At 38.1% G+C, this 15,809-nt stretch overlaps 1 protein-coding gene across 5 annotated transcripts in view; it reads left to right on the top strand.

Annotated features, from left to right (window-relative positions):
* The window catches only part of POLQ (DNA polymerase theta), a 112,421-nt gene that overhangs the window by 65,241 nt on the left and 31,371 nt on the right, over positions 1 to 15,809 (top strand). For 3 of the 5 annotated variants that reach the window (XR_004670681.3, XM_003825170.5, XM_008950468.4), the window contains exons 20-24: positions 1,854 to 2,047; positions 5,104 to 5,241; positions 6,427 to 6,601; positions 10,142 to 10,268; positions 10,934 to 11,055. Coding sequence is in view for 4 of the 5 variants with exons in the window: in XM_003825170.5 (XP_003825218.3) it covers positions 1,854 to 2,047; positions 5,104 to 5,241; positions 6,427 to 6,601; positions 10,142 to 10,268; positions 10,934 to 11,055 (756 nt within the window). In the remaining variant the exon portion in view is untranslated. The remainder of the gene's footprint in view (positions 1 to 1,853; positions 2,048 to 5,103; positions 5,242 to 6,426; positions 6,602 to 10,141; positions 10,269 to 10,933; positions 11,056 to 15,809) is intronic. The other 2 variants (XM_063602904.1, XM_024928398.4) reach the window with 1 other exon arrangement.

Here is a 15,809-nt window from a genome sequence, read left to right as displayed (position 1 = left end):
TTTTTTTTTTTACAAATTTGCCAATTTATTGTGATTCTTGATGTATTTCTGCTTATTTGATTATTGATACACTTGTTCTCTATTTTCCTACTATTTTACTTTGTTTCTAGTCACTTTTTGTTTTGTAAGTAGTTCGTTCACAGTTGTGCAATATTCTAACTAGTCCTTATCTGCAATTTTGGGGATCTAAATTTCTTCTTGGTTGTTTCTTCTGAGTCCTATTCACATTTCTTTGCTGTCTTGTATTTTTCATATTTTTTGTGAGTTCATATAGGATTTATTATGATCAAGGATCCCTGCAGGACTTACGTGGGGGAAATCTTCCCTTAGAAAGGTTTTGCTCCTGCCTCTGCTGGGTACCACACTACTCTGCATCAAAGGACCACAGTAGCCTTTGAGAGTTTTGTTTCAGAACAGGAGTCTGAGACTCAGCTCCTCATCCTGTTGTTGTTTCAAGGATCTATATCCCTTTAACTTTTTTTGCTATGGGACTCCATTCCCATAACGACCTTGCTCCTTCCTAATGGCTATGGATGCAGGCTAGCTTCCTGCCACTCTTACTTTGTGCTTCTCTGATTGTTCCTGTTCTGACCCAAGTTCATTATTTCTCTAGTCTCAAGTAACGTGAATTTCTCCACTAGTTCCAGGCTTCTAAAGCCAGGCTCTGACGGTCTCGTACCTTCTGCATGTAGTTAGAGGCCAGTAACTCTCATTTGTTTCTTTGCTTTTCGTGGTGGTTACGGGTGTCCCTGGAGATTTCTCATGCTAATTGAGACCAGCAGTGCCTCAAATAATGTTTGTGTGGAGCTGGGGAAGGTGGGCCAGGGTTGCTTAGATTCCTAGTGACTCAATACTGGAAGCTGAAGTCTTAGGGATTCTTTCTTAATGATTTAGGACAGCATTTCCTATAGTACATTCCATGGATGCTTACTTTTCAAGATGTTAATAAGTATTATATGAAAAAAGGGTTTAATGGTCAAATAAGTTTGGGACTTTCACTTAAAATAAAATTAAATAGTTGTCTTTGCTTCAGGTCCTCTCAGGGCCTTTAATATATAAGTTAAGTCTGCCTTATCCAAAATATGGGACCAGAAGTGTTTTACATTTCAGATTTTTTTGGATTTTGGAATATTTGCATATATATAATGAGATATCTTGGGGATGAGACCCAAGTCTAAATGTAGAATTCATATATACCTATAGACATAGCCTAAAGATAATTTTATACAATGTGTTTAATAATTTTGTGCACAAAATAAAATTTGTGTACACTGAACCATCAGAAAGCAAAGGTATCACTGTCTCAGTCACTCATGTAGGCAGTCTGTGGTTGTCTGGCAGAAAAGATACATTGAAGCTGAATGGGGCAAGGAGGGGCTTTTTTCCTTTAGAGACGCTGAATAAACTGTGTTGTACACCTGTGTTTTGACTGTGCCCTGTCACGTAAAGTCAGGTATGGAGTGTCCTAATTGTGGTGTCATGTCAGTGCTCAGAAAGTTTCAGATTTTGGAGCATTTTGGATTTCAAAATAAGGTTGATTGTTATGCTGCTGCTAAGAGTAGAAGCAGAAACATCTTAGGAGAAATACAGTCTCTTGTAATCCAGACTAGTCACAAGATTGCCGACTCTTCTACTCTCTGCAGAGACAAGGATAGTTGTCCAGTGCTAAACTAGCCTGTACTTTTCCACCTTTCATTGTTGGCTTGAGGATGCTGCTCGGGAGACTGGCTCCTGAAGGATACCTTGGTAGCATTTCTGGATTTTCCTAGATGAATTCTGTATAGTTTAGGTAAGGCTGCTGATCTAGCCACTTAGCCAATGAATTAACGTTTTAATTTTCTTTTTTCTTCCAGATGTTTTCCGTAAGGTGGAAATGCCCTCTCAGTACTGCTTGGCCTTGCTAGAACTAAATGGAATTGGCTTTAGTACTGCAGAATGTGAAAGTCAGAAACATATAATGCAAGCCAAGCTGGATGCAATTGAGACCCAGGCCTATCAACTAGCTGGCCACAGTTTTTCTTTCACCAGTTCAGATGACATCGCTGAGGTTGTATCATGGGGTTAGGGATATAGATACATGATTTTTAGAGTTAAAATGATTGTGTGTGTGTGTGTGTGTGTGTGTGTGTGTGTGTATTTACCTGAACACCAAAGGTCAGTAAAATGAAACAGCCAGTTAACCAGATTGCTTTGGGAATATTCTAGCATCTAATTTGTAAATTATATCTGTATTTAATTTACAAATAAAGGAAGGTAATAAAGAGGACTTCTAGAATGTAAGCTCCTTGAGAAGGAGATTTGCCTGGAACAGAGGAGGGACTCACTAAGTATTTGTTGAAGAAATGATTGGTACTGGTGGTTGCATGACAGCATAGCTATTTTTCCAGGAAGTTGGTCATTTCATGAGCCCTTACCCCTTCCTTGCTTGCCCTAACATCTTTCTATAGAATAGGAAACTGGATATTTTTCTGAATTAAATGAAAAAGGGATTTTTTGCTCGTGAATTCTCATCATTTAGCTTCCACTTATAAGTGAGAACATGCAGTATTTGATTTTCTGTTCCTTCGTTAACATATTTAAAAGAAAATGAGGAACTTGGTTTCTCTTATTCATGTGTTGAATTCAGTGGTGCCTTTTTTTTTCTTTTTGGTATCTGCTTTTCAAATCCCCAAGCCAATACCTAGCTGACTGCACATAAAATTACATAGGGAACTTATAGAAAATATAGAATCTCTGTTTCAGCACAAGTAGGTTTGGGGCAAAGGCAAGAATTGCTGCCCTTGTGATTCAGATGGGCCTGAAAGCATGTAAGCTACAGGCCTTGAGCAAATCCTGGACTAAGAGTAAAGGGCCTTTGATAGTATTGGCTTCTTCGTCCTGCATGTCAAAATGGCAGTTACCTGGAAGGTAGTTTGTATGTGAAGTTTCACAATTAATTCTGAAAGCTTCACCCAAAAAAAAAAAATGCTTAAGCTAAAGAACTTCTAAATATATAACTTGAGATATTTGTGTTGTCTTTAATCATAATGGGTCTGTCTTCCTGGGTTTGCTGCTTTATTATTACTTTAATAGTGTTTTATTTTTCCTATCCAGTTGCTTGGTTTTTTTTCCCCTATACTGCCATTCATGTACCCTTTGATACCTATATTAGGGTTGCCTGATAAAATATGGCACATCCAGTTTGAAATTTGTATTTCATCCTGTCATTTTTGAAAACATGGAGGAACCTGAAAGACGTTATGCTAAGTGAAATAAGCCAGTTACAGAAAGATAAGTACCATATGTTTCAGATGATCTCACTATATGTGGAATCCAATGAAGTTGAACTCCTCGAAGTGGAAAGTGGAACAGCTGTTACCAGAGGCTGGGGGAGTAGGGAGCGGGGAAATGGGGAGTTGCTAGTCAAAGGGTATAAAGTTTTAGATAGGGGAATGGGGAGTTGTTTATCAAAGGGTACAAAGTTTCAGATAAACAGGAGGAATCGATTCTAATATTTATTGTACACAAGGGTGACTACAGTCAATAGTAACGTATTATATATTTCAAAGTAACTAAGAGTAAATTTCAAATGTCTTACCATAAAAAATGATAAGTCTAAGTGTGGTGATCAATATGTTAATCAGCTTAATTTAATCACACCACATTGTATACTTACATCAAAACATCATCTTGTACCCCATGAATGTATACAACTATAATTTGTCAATAAAATCAGGTAAACAATGGATAACAATTTAGTATAAGTATGCCCCATGCAACTCAAATTTAACTGGGCATTTTGTAATTTTATTTGGTATATGTGGCAACCCTAATCCCTATACATGCATATGTTCATATCTGTGTAACATAGTTCTTGGGCTAAATAGTTACTGACATCTGTAGTAAGCCTCAGTACCTTTCATTCCTAAAACCCCAGTTCAAACTGGAACCAGATCATTGTTTCTGTCATCATTACTATTCTAGAGAAGCACAGGGATTATCTTCCCTTCCACCCCTGGCTCAACTTGTGGGAAAAATTCTTGTACTTACACAAATAGTTTCAATTTTTAGAATTATTACTGGGAAAATAATCCAAGGTTCATTAAAACCCACTCAAAGTATATAAGTGAATGATTAGGTATAGTAGATAATGTTCTGAATTGCCCTAGTTTCATCCCCTCTCATCTGAGCTTGTGAGTGTTACATGGGGTCTTCCACCTCCCACACAGCACGGTTCTGGTGTCTTCAGTGGGTGCTACCGGCCCTCTCTAGTATTCATTATTGCCACATTGTATTGGCCACCTTCTCCTAACTTTTTGTGCCTAGGGACTATCAGGGCCCAGCATTGTGGTGGTGGGACTAGATGACTTTTCAAACCCCTTCCTACTTTAGTGTTTTCTGATTTTTGTAATGAGACAATAGCCATGTAAGCTTCCATGTTGATCTATGGGGCTTAACTGATTGAGCAGCCTCATTTAGGAGAGCTCACAATTCTTAGAGCAATAAGTCTCAATGTCAATAACTTGTTTGCCAGTTGCTCAGCACAGTGTATATACGTGCCTGTGTTCCTGACTGCTTAAAAGCTGGCTGTGTGTGGTGGCTCCTGCCTATAATCCCACCACTTTGGGAGGCTGAAGCAGGTGGGCTGCTTGAGCTTAGGAGTTTGAGACCACCCTGGCCAACATGGCGAAATCCTGTCTCTACCAAAGATACAAAAATTAGGTGGGCATGGTGGTGCTTGCCTGTGGCCCTAGCTACTCGGGAGGCTGAGGTGGGAGGATCACTTGAGCCCAGGAAGTCAAGGCTAGAGTGAGCTGTGATCACACCACTACACTCTGGCCTGGGTGACAGTGAGATCCTGTCTCAAAAAAAAAAAAAAAAAAAGGCCTTGTGTTAGTATTAATTAATCTGATAGTGTCTAATTAGAGTATGGATAGACTACCTGACATATAAATTTTGATTGCCATCATTTATTAAATATGGTAATTCCAAATTATCCACAGAAACATTATTTCAATCCATGTTGAACTGTAGAGATTGTTTTCTGAAATAACTTAAAATATTTTCTGAATGATAATCCTTGCAAGTTTCATTCTTGACTAAAGAGACATTAATTTCTTGCAGGTTTTATTTTTGGAATTGAAGTTGCCCCCAAATAGAGAGATGAAAAACCAAGGCAGCAAGAAAACTCTGGGTTCTACCAGAAGAGGGATTGACAATGGACGCAAGCTAAGGCTGGGAAGACAGTTCAGCACTAGTAAGGTGCTCTTTGGGGCAGTCACAGAGCAGGGCAGAACCTAAACTACTTTTAACATTTTGGTGTCTAGAAAGAATGCTGATGAAATCAACATCTTAGCCTACCATTTGAATTTACCCAGATATAAATTAACACATTGGTTTGTGGTTTGGTAGCCCACAAATTCTGTGGAGATATTCCAGCATGGAAAATCCGAATCATAAGTTAGCAGTTGTGTCCTTCCTTCCTATCATTAAAATGGTGTAAAGGTTTATAAAGGTGTACCACCATGCCTGGCTAATTTTTGTATTTTTAGTGGAGATGGGGTTTCACCATGTTGGCCAGGCTGGTCTTGAACTCCTGACCTCAAGTGATCCTCCCGCCTCAGCCTCCCAACGTGCTGGGATTACAGGCATGAGCCACTGCACCAGGCCCTGATTTAAGAATTTAATCTGCTAATTTCAAAGTACAATTGTTAATCATAATCCATGGAAACTGTACGCATTAGTGGGAGGGAAGAGAGAAGGGGCTTAATTTTACATTTTTACAGATGTTTCAGGGGAAAAATAGGGTAGAAAATATAGCCACAGAGCTGTCCAGGTTGCCCTTGTGTAGAATTGTGGTCCTTATACCGTTATCTATGATTTGTCTGCTCCTAGGAAGTTTCCTTAGCTCCAGGCTATAGCACAATTTTTAATTTAATCTCACTGGCCCTTTTACTCACAAGTTTCTGTTCCTTAATAGTTCACTGAAAGTCTATAGTATGAAAAATTCAAAGTTTTAAAAATAAATGTCTCCTCATTACCTTGATATGGAAACCGTCTAAGTATCCGGGCAAGCACAAAAACAACTGGGGTACTTCCAGTCATGTGAGGAGCGAAGGAGGAAAATGCATAAAGAAAACAGATGGTGTAAAATAAACTTTTGGTGGGGTGTGGGGAGGCAGTTACTTTGTTAAACTGACAATTCATTTATTTTTTTGAAAAAGGTAGTTTTAAATTGATACTGCTCAGTATTACCACATTTCCATTTTGTAAACTGTAGTTATAGTTTTATCAATACGGTGGTTTAAAAAACTCCAAGTAATAGTTTTGAGTTGTCGATATTACTCTCAAATTTAATTTTGAGACTATATTATTTACAGAAAAGAGATTCTAGCTTGCTGTGGAATTTGGACAAGAATTCAATCTTACCTTATATTTTTTTGGCAGGACGTTTTAAATAAATTAAAGGCATTACATCCTTTACCAGGCTTGATATTAGAATGGAGAAGAATCACTAATGCTATTACCAAAGTGGTCTTTCCCCTTCAGCGGGAAAAGCGTCTTAATCCTTTTCTTGGAATGGAAAGAATCTATCCTGTATCACAGTCGCACACTGCTACAGGTGATGAGAAATCTTAAGTATAAACAATATCCAATTTTGAAGGAAAAACATTTTCATATGTAATATTTTTTATGATGGCCAAGAATTCAAGTGTTGATCAAGGGGTTCAGTGAAGTTTTACAACTATAAAATACATGCTTTATCCAAAGCATAGATAGATACTACCTGGGTACAGAGATGAGTATTGGTTCCTGCTTTTATTTTTATTTATTTATTTTGAGACAGAGTTTCACTCTTGTTGGCCAGGCTGGAGTGCGGTGGCACGATCTCAGCTCCCTGCAACCTCCGCCTCCCTGCAACCTCTGCCTCCCAGGTTCAAGTGATTCTCCTGCCTCAACCTCCCGAGTAGCTGGGATTACAGGCGCATACCACCACTTCTGGCTAATTTTTGTATTTTTAGTAGAGATGGGGTTTCGTCACATTGATCAGGCTGGTCTCGAACTCCTGACCTCAGGTGATCCACCTGCCTCGGCCTCCCAAAGTGCTGGGATTACAGGCGTGAGCCACTGCGCTCAGCCTGGTTCCTGCTTTTAAGAACTTGTATAGAGTAACTGGGATGTCTGAGACAGTACTTTCAATGTGAGTATACACAGGAATTAAATATTTGAGTCAGTGGTCTTATCTAATTTCAGTCCCAGCCCTTTTTTGAGCCTCTTAAGATTTCTCCAAGTTGAATCTGAGTAGGCCTCTGGGGCATCCGTATAAGTAAGTGTCTTATTTTACCCAAGCAGAAAAGAAAGCTGTAGAGTCCTTTGGTTATCTCATGGTCCTCCTGAGATAAGTAAGAGTGTAATCTTATGAAGAAAAATGTATTCTTTCTCTAGGCAGTACAAAACTCTAAATATTTGCTAAATGTGATGTGTAGTGGAAGAAAAGGTAGCTTTAACTCATTCATAGAGGAGGCAGGCAGTTTAGATTGGTGGTATAGAATGTGGGCTTTGACATCAGAAATCAGGGTTTGAATCCTGGTTCTGTGAATCTTTAGACAAGATACTTAACCTCTCAATGCCTACATTTTTTTTCATGTATAAAACAAGGTAATAGGCTGGGCACAGTGGCTGCCGCCTGTAATCCCAGCACTTTGGGAGGCCAAGATGGGAGGGTCACTTGAGCCCAGGAGTTTGAGACTAGCCTGGGCAAGATAGTGAAACCATGTCTCTATAGAAAGTCAAAAAATTAGCCATGTGTGGTATCTTGTGCCTGTAGTCCCAGCCACTTGGAAGGCTGAGGTAGAAGGATTGCTTGAGCCTCGGAGATCAAGGCTACAGTGAGCTGTGATTGAGCCACTGCACTTCAGCCTGGGCAACAGAGTGAGACCCTGTCTCAGTCAATAAATAAACCAATAAACAAATAAGGTAATAACAGTCTCACCTCACCTGGTAATTCTGAGGATTAAATAGGTTCATAGATGTAGAGTATTTAGAATAGTGCATGGCTCCTAGAAAGTGCTCACTATCAGTTGCTGCTGTTACCCAGCACGGAGGCTCCATGAGGTGCTGCTTTTCTCTGCTTGCTTTATCCCTTGTTCTAAACGTTCTAAACTTGTCCCATCCTAGTGATATCTTGTCCTGTTGGTATTTAAATTTCACTTTGAAACATATGCTAATGATATAAACTTACGTAAAATAAAATCCTCCGTGATGAAAAGACAACATCAACCTAGAATTTTCTTTTATTTATTTATTTATTTATTTATTTATTTATTTTTGAGACGGAGTCTCACTCTGTCGCCAAACTGGAGTGCAGTGGCGTGATCTCAGCTAACTGCAACCTCCGCCTCCTAGGTTCAAGTGATTCTCCTGCCTCAGCTAATTTTTGTATTTTTAGTAGAGACAGTGTTTCACTATATTGGCCAGGATGGTCTCAATCTCTTGACCTCGTGATCCACCCACCTCAGCCTCCCAAAGTGCTGGGATTACAGGCATTAGCCACCACGCCCAGCAACCTAGAATTTTCAATGGTGTTGCACATTTATTTGTTCTTTACAAAACAGAAGATAAAATCAGTAATAAGCCTTCTGCTTTGTTATTTGTTCGTAAAGAACAAATAAATGTGCAACATTTCTTTTGATTTTATTACTGATTTTACTTATTAGTGATTTTAGAAATGTATTTTAATAATATTTTATAATGCTTATAATATTTAGAAATACAAACTTAAGCATAGCAAAGCCATTTCATGAATATACTTCATATCCATTAAGCTATATATTCATTCTTTGTAATTTATTTTTACCATTTTTTTGGTCTGCCAGTGTTGCTTCATTAATTCAACTAATAGACCAGAGTAGTGTGCTGAATATTAAGTGTTATAGAAAAGAAGACAATGTGTTGATGTAAAAAGAGCCTTGGATGCCTTCCTCTGCTGTTTGTTAGCTTTGTAACACTGAACAGGCCATTTAATGTCAACAATTATGTTAAAGGTTATCATTAACTGAGCACTTATTTTGTGCTAAAAGCTAAATGACAAAGACATAATATTAGGGGATCATTCAAAAAAACAACGTCCAAGTCACTTAAAAGGTCTGATTTATCAGAAGATAATGGAGTTATACATAGCTAGTAGACAGCCTGTTACAATGAAGAGTGTGTCATAAAATAGAGTTTTAGTGTTGCTGATAGTGTTATAAAAAATCACAGTAACAAAATTACTCAAACTTTTTTGGGTGATACTTAACATGTTTTCACGTTTTAGAGAAATTCAACCAATAAGTAAACAAAAGATGTAAAATATATTTGGAAATAAAGGCTTTATAAGCATTTTTTTTTTTTTTTTTTTTTTTTTTGAGACAGTCTCACTCTGTTGCCCAGGCTGGAGTACAGTGGCATGATCTCGGCTCAGTGCAACCTCCGCCTCCCAGGTTCAAGCAATTCTCCTGCCACAGCCTCCTAAGTAGCTGAGGATTGCAGGCACCCGCCATCATGCCCAGCTAATTTTTTGTGTTTTTAGTGGAGACGGGGTTTCACTATGTTGGCCAGGCTTATAAGCATTTTTTTAAAAAACAGCTTTCTGTTCACTGGAAAATTTACTATTAACCACCTGATTCAAGTCTCACCTGATTCAGTACTTCTAGTAAGTACTGTTGTAGATTCTCTTGATGAATGACAATGATGAAGAAAAACAGCCAGATGATGTCTGAAAGTGTTGTTTTTAGAAGCTTCAGTGGTTGTTTCTCCTAAGATCCATTTGATTAGCCTTTACTCATTAATATGACCACTAACATGTTATAGTGCTGAAATCTGATACTCATTTTAGCATAAGAATAGTTCAGTTTATCAAATTACTTCTCATTGTGGGATGGTTTTCTGTGTAAAACATAGTATTGTAGCCAATTCATACATTCATTTATTTGGGATGATCTTGTACTTATTTTATCATTGTTAGACACATGAACATGATGAAAAATATTTAAATATAAATGTATTTCAGTTCAGCATTGATAGTCTGCATTTTTAAGATAATCCAGAAATGTGAATACTGTTAAGACAAATACTAGATTTTTTTTTTCTAATTTTATGTCTTTATTCTGCTTGATTTTAGGACGAATAACCTTTATAGAACCAAATATTCAGAATGTGCCAAGAGATTTTGAAATCAAAATGCCAACACTAGTAGGAGAAAGCCCACCTTCTCAAGCTGTAGGCAAAGGCCTACTTCCCATGGGCAGGTAGGTGCTGTTTCTCTGTATCTGTATTAATAAACTTTTGTAAGTATGAATGGCTCAAAATAGCTTATTAGACAAATAAATGAAATTAGTTTAATTTTATGTTTCAGACATACCCATTTCTGTCCTAGACCGTTTTGAATCCTGAGTCCCATCTATAAAGAAGCTAATTCATGTTTAATTCAATGTTTGCTAAAAAAAAGTTCTAGTATCTTTGTTAAGCTTTAAAGTGAGTCTCAGATAAAGATTTGGTTTTCTTTGTTTGTTTGTTTTTTTGAGACGGAGTCTTGCTCTCTTGCCCAGGCTGGAGTGCAGTGGTGCGATCTCAGCTTACTGCAACCTCCACCTCCTGGGCTCGAGCAATCCTCCCACCTCAGCCTCCTGAGTAGCTGGGACCACAGGCGTGTGCCACCATGCCTAGCTGGTTTTTGTAGAGACAAGGGTCTCACTTTGTTGCCCTAACTAGACCCGAACTCCTGGGCTCAAGCAATCTACTCGCCTCGGCTTCCCAAAGTGCTGGTATTACAGGTGTGAGCTACCACACCCAGCCCTCAGTAAGGTTTTTATTAAGTTTCTTAGACGGAAATACTGATGTTACTGAAAATCAGACCTTTTTCATATATTTGAGACTGCTTCATGTCTAACTGATGATGTTGTTTGCACCACAGAGGAAAATATAAGAAGGGTTTCAGCGTGAATCCTAGATGCCAGGCACAGATGGAGGAGAGAGCTGCAGACAGAGGAATGCCATTTTCAATTAGCATGCGACATGCCTTTGTGCCTTTCCCAGGTAAGGTGGCTGATAGCTTTGAAGCTTCTCATTGCTGTGAGAATGTTTTTCAAAGCATGGATAAAGCCTGAAATATGAGTGAGACTTAGAGCATGCATTGGTCCCTCCATCTTTCTGTCTACGGTGGAGCCTGCCTTTCTCCTTTGTCATGCCAGGTTTATAGCAGTCATCATCTCCATGATCTGCTCTGTGGGAAACTTTTATGGTGTGTGCTCAGCAGCAGCAGTCTGCTGAAACCATGTTTTCTAACGTCATTGTAAACCTCTTTGCAAAGGCCAGTTGGTTTTGTCAGTCTTCATCCTGTTTAACTTGTTTACAGCATTTGTCACTGTTAATCAACTCCTTCTTCAATTTCTCTTCTCCCTTGACCTCTAAGGGCAGTTTTTCTCTCCTTCTAACTTGTTTGCTTTTATGTTTTTTCTCTCTTTTTCTGCACTGCTGCTTCCTATTGCATGGGGTGGCCCCTAAGGCTATTCTCATTCTGCCTGACCCCTCCTCAATACTCTAGTCATAAACCTTTTGTTGTCAAGACATTTGGAAGTTATGATGTAACTTGCAGATCATTCCAACTGTTAGTATACATATTTGTTCTTTAATCTTTCACCAGCTAGCAAGTCCTAGTGAGTACAATTAACCATCTGAATTTATTTAAATTCCATCAGAAACTTATATGCCAATGGTGAATTCAGACCTATGATGACATGTCCTGCTTGGCAATTTTTAGTTTTACTTATGTCTAAACTATCAGCATACACAATTCTATCAAAGTTATCCAAGGGAGTCCCCAGAAAGTCTATATGGTGTATGGTAATTTTTTTTTTTTTTTCGAGACGGAGTTTCCCTCTTGTTGCCCAGGCTGGAGTGCAATGGCGTGATCTCGGCTCAGCGCAACCTCTGCCTCCCAGGTTCAAGTGATTCTCCTGCCTCAGCTTCCCGAGTAGCTGGGATTACAAGCATGGGCCACCATGCCTGGCTAATTTTGTATTTTTAGTAGAGACGGGGTTTCTCCACGTTGGTCAGGCTGGTCTCGAACTCCTAACTTCAGGTGATCCGCCTGCCTCGGCCTCCCAAAGTGCTGGGATTACAGGCGTGAGCCACTGCGCCTGGCTAAGGTGTATGGTAATTTCTTTCTTTCTTTCTTTCTTTTTTTTTGAGACGGAGTCTCACTCTCGCCCAGGCTGGAGTGCAACAGAGTTTTCTTAAAACTCATGAATCAGTTTTTTTTTTTTTTTTTCCTTGCAGCTTCCTCACCCCTCTCAGCCTTCATAGAAATTCTGGAGTAGGAAAATGCAATTGACATACTGAATAGTACATCAGAGTCTCCTTGCTCTGGATTAGACTTTGGCTTAAGAGAATGTTGTGGCTGGTTTCATTTTTTTTATCCAGACCACTTAAATTTTCTCCATATTAGCAATAAGCCTGTTTTGCCTTCTTATCATTTGTGTGTTCAGCGTAGTAACACTTTTAATTTCCTTCAAGAACTTTTCCTTTGCATTCACAACGTGGCTAACTGTATGGCACAAGAGGCCTAGCTTTCAACCTATCTCAGCTTTTGACATGCCTTCCTCATAAGCTTAATCATTTCTAGCTTTTTGGTTTAACATGAGAGAGATGCGACTTTCCCTTTCACTTGAACACTTAGAGGCCATTGCCATTGTAGGGTGATTAATTGGCCTAATTTTAATATTGTATCTCAGGGAATAGGGAGTTCTGAGAGAGAGGGGAGAAAGGTGGGGGAACAGCCAGTCAGTGGAGTAGTTAGAACACACACAAAATTGATCAATGAAGTTCACTCTTACATGAGTGTGGTTCATGGATTGTAATAATAGTAATATCAAAGATCACCATAACAGATAATAATGAGAGGGTTTGAAATAATGTGAGCATCACTATTAATAAAATGTGCCAGAGTGAGCACATGCTGTTGGAAAAATGGTGCTGAAACACTTGCTCCACTCAGAGTTGCCAAAAACCTTTAATTTCTTTAAAAAAAAAAACTGCAATATCTGTGAGGCATAATAAAGTCAAGTCCAATAAAGCAAGGTATGCTTGATTTTATAAAACTTATATTTTGAAAAAGTAGATCACATGCCCAAGTTGTTTCAAACATACTCGAAAGTATTTCTCACAAGGCATGGTGGCTCACACCTGTAATCCCAGCACTTTGGGAGGCCGAAGCAGGAAGATCGCTTGAGTCCAGGACTTCACGACCAGCCTGGGCAACAAAGGGAGACCCCATCTTTACAGAAAGTCAAAAAATTAGCTAGGCATGGTGGTGCGCACCTGTAGTCCCAGCTACTCAGGACACTGTGGTGGGAATATCATGTCACTTGAGCCCTGGAGTTTGGGGCTGCAGTGAGCCATGATCATGCCACTGCACTCCAGCCTAGGCGAAAAAGCAAGACCCTATCTCAAAAAAAAAAAAAAAAAAAAAAAGAAAAAAGAAAAAAAACATTTCCAGTAACTGGAGTACCAGAAACTCATTTTTTAAAAAATTGCATCTGATTGACAAAGCTGGTTCATCTTTTTTTAGAAGTATTAATTTGACTTTGAAGCAGAAACATCCATTACAAAACAATGTCTATACAAGTTAAGTAAATTTACTAATTCTTATGTTACTCAGTATTACAAGTTAAGTATCCTTTATCTCAAATCCTTGGGACCAAAAGTATTTCAGATTTTGGAATATTTGTGTATACATAATGTGATATCTTGGGGATGGGATCCAAGTCATAATGTGAAATTTATGTTTCATATACATCTTATAGACATAGCCTAAAGGTAATTTATACAATATTTTAAATTTTATTCATGAAACAAAGTTATAACTTTGACCTGTTACAAGAGGTCAGTTGTGGAACTTTCCACTTGTGGCATTATGTCAGTGCTCAGAAAGTTTTAGATTTTAGAACAGTTTGGATTTTGAATTTTCAGATTAGGGATGCTGTACCTACAGTATGTCAAATTCAAAGGAGTATTACTTAAATAAAAAAGCGACTCTAAATTCATCAACATCAGAGCATTTTTAAAAATTTTTAATATTTTCAGTTTATATAACATGTTGATTGTAATTAAACTATACTGCATATTGATTTATGCTTGAAAAATGCATAAAATTATTATTATTATTGTTGTTGTTGTTGTTGTTTTTGGTAGAGATGGGGGTCCCACTATGTTACCCAGGCTGGTCTGGAACTCCTGGGCTCCTCCAGGAGTGATCCTCCAGCCTTGGCTTCCCAAATTATTGGGATTACAGGTGTGAGCCACTGCACCCAGCCCATTATTAATTTGTTTTATGAAAAGTTTTCATTTCCAAATACATTCTCTTACCTGTCTAGCTAGGTCAGAAGTACATTTTTCGCTTTCTTGGAGCCTCAAATATATGCTGTGTGATATCAGTCAAAAAACATAAACCACATTGTTCTTTTTGTCTTTGATTACTGAATACTTGGCAAATGTTCTTTTGTTTCAAGAAAATATTGAATTGGAGTACAGTTAATCTTTGTAGGACTCTCATGAATCAAACAATGAGCTTTGACAGAGTATACAAGATTGTTAAATTCATTGTTGGAAATTTTCAACAGTTCTTAAGTTGGTGATGACTTAGCATTTGTACACATACATAAAATAATTTTAACTGTATTGTAACACTTTTGATGGTCTGATTTAGAAAACTAAACATAAATCTTTTTTATATATATAGTGGAATGAAGAAATAGGGAAACATCATTCTCCTGTTTAAAAATCTAAAAAAAAGAAGTTTTTAATGACAAAGCTAGAGCATTGTCTATATGATGGAAACTAATTTTTTCATATCTACTTAAAATTCTTCTTTGACAAATGTAAAAGATTCCAAAATATCTATGCCACTGGTTTGATTTTGTAAGCTAAGAATGGTGTTTTCTTTATAAATTTGGAAGTCCACTGAGACAAAGCCTATTCAGAATATTAATTAAGCAGTTTCTCTGTTATGGGACAATTTATCCAAAGCCAAAAAAGAAACACTTGCAATTTGATTGATGTATCATACTGTTAGGTTACCTATAGAATCTATAGGTAATTGTTTGGTGGTGTATTAGTCCGTTGTCATGCTGCTAATAAAGACCTACCTGAGACTGGGTGATTTATAAAGGAAGGAGGTTTGATGGACTCACAGTTCCACATTGCCGGGGAGGCCTCACAATCATGGTGGAAGATGAAGGAGAAGCAAAGGGACATCTTGACATCTTATATGGTGGCTGGCAAGAGCTTATGCAGGGGAACTCCCATTTATAAAACCATCAGATCTCGTGAGATGGACTCACTACCATGAGAACAGTATGGGGGAAACCACCCCCATGATTCATTTATCTTCACCTGACCTCTTGACATGTGAGTTTTGTTACAATTCAAGGTGAGATTTGGATGGAGACATAGCCAAACCTTATCAGGTGTGTTATTTGGAGATCTTTTGCTTTTTGTAAAATGTGATTGATTCTTGTTATTCATGGTAGTTGCATTCTACAAAGCCACAATGAACACTAAATTAAACAAATATTGAAGCATTGCTGCTAGTATGCGGACGTTATGGTTGCCACCTTGTTGAATCTTTGGATTTTGTAGTCTTCACTAATAGAATATAAGGTTTTCTTTTGTCAGACAATTTACTTTCACATCAGCTTGGTCATTTTGAGGCTTTTGAAGCTTTGCTAACAAATGTTTAGAGTAGCCTGCACTCTAGGGCTAGGTTATTCCTGTTCATAAGGTGTGGCCTT

The sequence above is a fragment of the Pan paniscus genome, chromosome 2, assembly GCF_029289425.2.
Source record: "Pan paniscus chromosome 2, NHGRI_mPanPan1-v2.0_pri, whole genome shotgun sequence".
NCBI classification, from domain to species: Eukaryota; Metazoa; Chordata; class Mammalia; order Primates; family Hominidae; genus Pan; species Pan paniscus.
This window is presented reverse-complemented; position numbering and strand designations above follow the sequence as displayed.